Raw genomic sequence first — 3970 nt, 5'->3', positions numbered from 1 at the left:
GAATGCAGGACACGTTGGTGGCTTTGGTAGTAGGAATGAGTTTTCTGTACAACTGCTAGCTTCTCTGGCTCGCTAATCTTGGAATTTGATTGTCATATCTAAAGGAATGCACTTATCTTTCAAGCCCTGGTCTGCTAAGACTCTTTAGAGGCTTCTCTTAGAGTCTTTTGTTGTTGTTTTTGCTATTATTAGTGAAGCTTCCTCAGAACACTGAGGCAGGCCCTTCTCTCTTACATACCGCTCCCATTCTGCACTGTACTGGTTACAGTGGACATGTCTTCTCTCCCCTACTAGGAGGTAAGAGCCTATAAGCGGAACCTTGTTAAAGACAGACAAAGTTGGATCTTTCCCTCTGGTAGCCGATCAACTGGCAGAAGCAACTGGACAAGTGAGCCAAGGATGGGTTGTAGAGGTACGAGATACCATGCAACATGAGTTTATTCATGTATTCAGAGAGCATATGCAGATGCCAGCTCTGTGTCTACCATGGCAGGCATTGAGTTTGATTCTCGGAGAAGGGTCAATGCACACAGAGCCCAGAGCCAGTCTGCCCAGGTCTGGATCCCAGCATGGCATTTACTGTGACCTTGGGTGGTTGTTTAACCTCTCTGAGTCTCGGTTTCCTCATTTCCTCAAATGAGAATAACATAGTATCTTTTTCACACAGTCGTGATGAGGATCCAAAGAGTTAAGGCAGGTGCTCGTTTTGGCAGCACATATACTAAAATTGGAATGATACAGGGAAGATTAGCATGGCCCCTGCACAAGGACGACAGGCAAATTCGTGAAGTGCTCCATATTTCCATCATTAGTGGGACACAGAAATGGTTTATTACCTGTTGAAGATAAGATGTATAGTATTCTTAACTGGACAGGTCTGAGAAGTATTTCATGTTGAGTGAATTCTCTTTACAAGTCAAATTATGTATAGTGACTGAATGTTTAAAAAATGGGAATAAATAATAATAATATAAGAAAATGATGAAAAGCTATTTGATGATGATCATCATCAAGTGGATGGTAATGTCTTTGTCTTGACTGATATGCGTGGTAGTCATGCTGGAAGAAGAAATGTAATACTGTAAAGATACATGTGATTAAATGTCATATAAAAATTATGATAATAAATAAAATTAAATTAACAATAAAAAAAAAAGAGTTAATGTAGGTGACAGGCTCAGGTGGTGCCTGGCATGGAGTCCGTGCTCAGTAGGGTGACTGCTGTCCTTGTGGTTCTGCTGTCACCTGGACTGAGAGTGCATCGGAAGCGAGGCTGGACAACCTCATCTGCACCAGTATGGTTCCCAAGCCAATGCCTGCATTACCACGACCAACACCTCCTGGAGCATATCAGCTGCTAATCCAGGAGAAAATGAATTTCCGGACCCTTCCAGTCCCTACACAAAGGCCCCCAGATACTTGGGTGCAATATTCAAGGCTGGATCAGGATTGCACAGATCCAAGTCTGGGACACTCCATCTTGACTGAAGACATGGACAACACCCAGTTACCCCAAGGAGACTTCAACACTGGTACTCCTCCTTCCCCATATCCGAACTTCTGCAGGCTGAGCACATCTTCCTCTTCCTCAGCTCTAGTCCAGTTATTGTATTCCCACTGAAGCCCACGCATCAACTTTCTGATGGTTTTAGTCTCTGAACTGCAAAGTATTTCCCTGCTAAATCCATGAGCCTTATAAAACCAGGCCTTATTATATCATTTCTCTGCTTAACTGTGTCTGGTGAATAAGCACAGATGAAAATGAAATTGATGTAGGATGTTCTCACCATCACAACTATGACCAAACTCAAAGTCCGGTGATACCAAGTATGTTTCAAGAGCCCGAGAGAGGAGACTCTCACACACCACCGGTGAGAGTGTCAGTTGGTACGTCATATTGGAGGCTCTCCAGGCTGGGTGGACTGGCATGTACAATGCATATACACCTTTGTACAATAGCTACAAGGCTCTAAGTCTATTCACTGGATGTTCCCTGGAGAAGGGAGAAGCCATGCTAAGTACTCTCATTAAGCTCAAAAATAACCTTAACACCCACCAATAGAAAAATGACTACACTGTGGTACATCCATATTCTGAAAGACTATGCAGCACTAAGCCTGGACTGTGAATAGATACAATGACATTGTGTTACATCACAAAATTTTATAGGCGGAATTAGGTTTTTCCCCAAATTCATGCATTGAAGTTTTAACCCCCAAGGAGCTCAGAATGTATCTGTATTTGGAGAAAGGGTCTTTAAAGGGTAATTAAGGTAGGATGTGATCATAAGGGTGGGCCCTAATCCAATATAATGGTGTCTTTTTTTGGCCATTTTTCTAATTTTGCTATAGGGTATGTACTCTCATTAAAGGGGGGGGGAGAGAGAGAGAGAAGACAGAGAGAGAGAAAAAATCACCCCCTAGGAGAGATGGGCATGGCACAATCCCTTTTGCTCCATTCTCCTCTAAGAATTTTGGGCATACACACACACACACACACACACATCTGACAGGTGTTTTACGCTGCCAGATCTGGGACTTGAACCATTCAATTGGCCATGTGGATCCAGCGCCCCAACCACCACATCACCTGCAGGGCCCCCTGTCTCCCCTTTATAACCCTGGTTGCTAATCTTCCCCCTTCAGAGCTCAGCCCAAATATCACCGCCTCTATAAATATAATGCAGAAAGTCTTCCTGAAACATTTTTCCAGAGGCACACCTCTCTTTCAATGTCTTACTCCCATGCGTTCCCCTGGTCCCTAATCAATGCTCCAGCCTAGTAACTACTCACTAAATAGTTCTGAATGAATGAATGAATGAAAGGCACATATTCTAGCAGGCTGCTTTTTCATCTAGTGTATCTCACGCATGTGCTGTTTCATTGTGTGTAAGCACAGACTCCCTTGAGACCAGGGCTATAATCATGACATGAGCGAGGTCCTAGCCTTTGACTGTTCCTGTACTAAATACTAAGGGGGCAACTCTATTTCTGGGCCATCCAAGTCCCATTTGCTTTCAATTCTAGTGAAATCAGCTGAGAATGTATTGCAATTTATTTTATTCACATTCCATGCCTAGAAAGGTCCTCAATTACTTAACTCACAATAGGCCCAAATCAAAACTCCCATTGATCTCTGACTGGGAATGTCTGATAAGCCGGCCTTACCTTTTCATCGGCTTGGGTGAGCACTCTCTCTCCAGGTTGGAGGACGTGTGTTTCACGTGCATGGCATTATAGGAAGTGTGAGTATAGTCATTTTCATCACTGTAGTCAGGACCGAGTAATGTCCGGGCCCATGTTCCCATGTCATAAGGAGGAAGGGTCCCTCCAAATTCAGAGGGCAAAAATTCAGGATGGATTAGCTGGTGAAGGCTGTTTAAATTATTCCCATGCAGGAAAATCTGAAAAGAAAAAAAAAATAATAATTAGCAATAAGAAATCCGCAACATATGACCAAGTATTTAATCTAATACACAATTTAGCAATGACAAATTGGATGCACCGCTGGTGATCATAGTGTTTAAAGAGGCATTCACTTTTGTATCTGCAGCTTAGTCTTCATAAAATGTTAATTTATTGCTCAGAAGAGGGGCTGAGTTAATAGTCATTAAAAATGAAGCTTATAAACAGATTGGGTAGTATTTGGACATGGCCCAAACTTACACATATGGTCACCTCCTAATTATCCCTGCTGATGAAAGGGGCAGTGATGCAGACCCTCCAACCCAAAGAGGCCTCTCACGGATCCCCAGACTGCTCCATACTCCCTTCCAAACATTCTCTGTCTCCACTGCTCTCAGTTCTCTCCTTCCTTCTCAGGCCTAGACCAAGTTGCAGCCTCTCCTAAATCTGCCCCAGCAAGACCAACCCATTCTGGTTCTCCCGGCCTGCTCTCCAATTCATGCCTTAGTATCTGTTGACTTCTAGTTTCCTCTGATGTGGTAATTTATGTCCTGCTTTCTCAAAGG

General features: G+C 43.3%; 1 protein-coding gene and 1 non-coding gene across 2 annotated transcripts in view; one reads left to right on the top strand and one right to left on the bottom strand.

The window, feature by feature from the left end:
• The window catches only part of CLVS1 (clavesin 1), a 233043-nt gene that overhangs the window by 33035 nt on the left and 196038 nt on the right, over positions 1-3970 (bottom strand). Inside the window, exon 6 of the mRNA XM_006154776.3 lies at positions 3168-3403. Coding sequence (XP_006154838.1) covers positions 3168-3403 — 236 coding nt within the window. The remainder of the gene's footprint in view (positions 1-3167; positions 3404-3970) is intronic.
• LOC114008956 (U6 spliceosomal RNA) lies at positions 698-804 on the top strand. The gene has a single exon (XR_003550443.1). It is a non-coding gene; the product is annotated as a U6 spliceosomal RNA (small nuclear RNA).

This window comes from Tupaia chinensis, unplaced genomic scaffold, assembly GCF_000334495.1.
Source record: "Tupaia chinensis unplaced genomic scaffold, TupChi_1.0 Scaffold000421_1, whole genome shotgun sequence".
NCBI lineage: Eukaryota > Metazoa > Chordata > Mammalia > Scandentia > Tupaiidae > Tupaia > Tupaia belangeri.
Note: the sequence above shows the minus strand (reverse complement) of the source record. Positions and strands in the feature narration are given on the sequence as shown.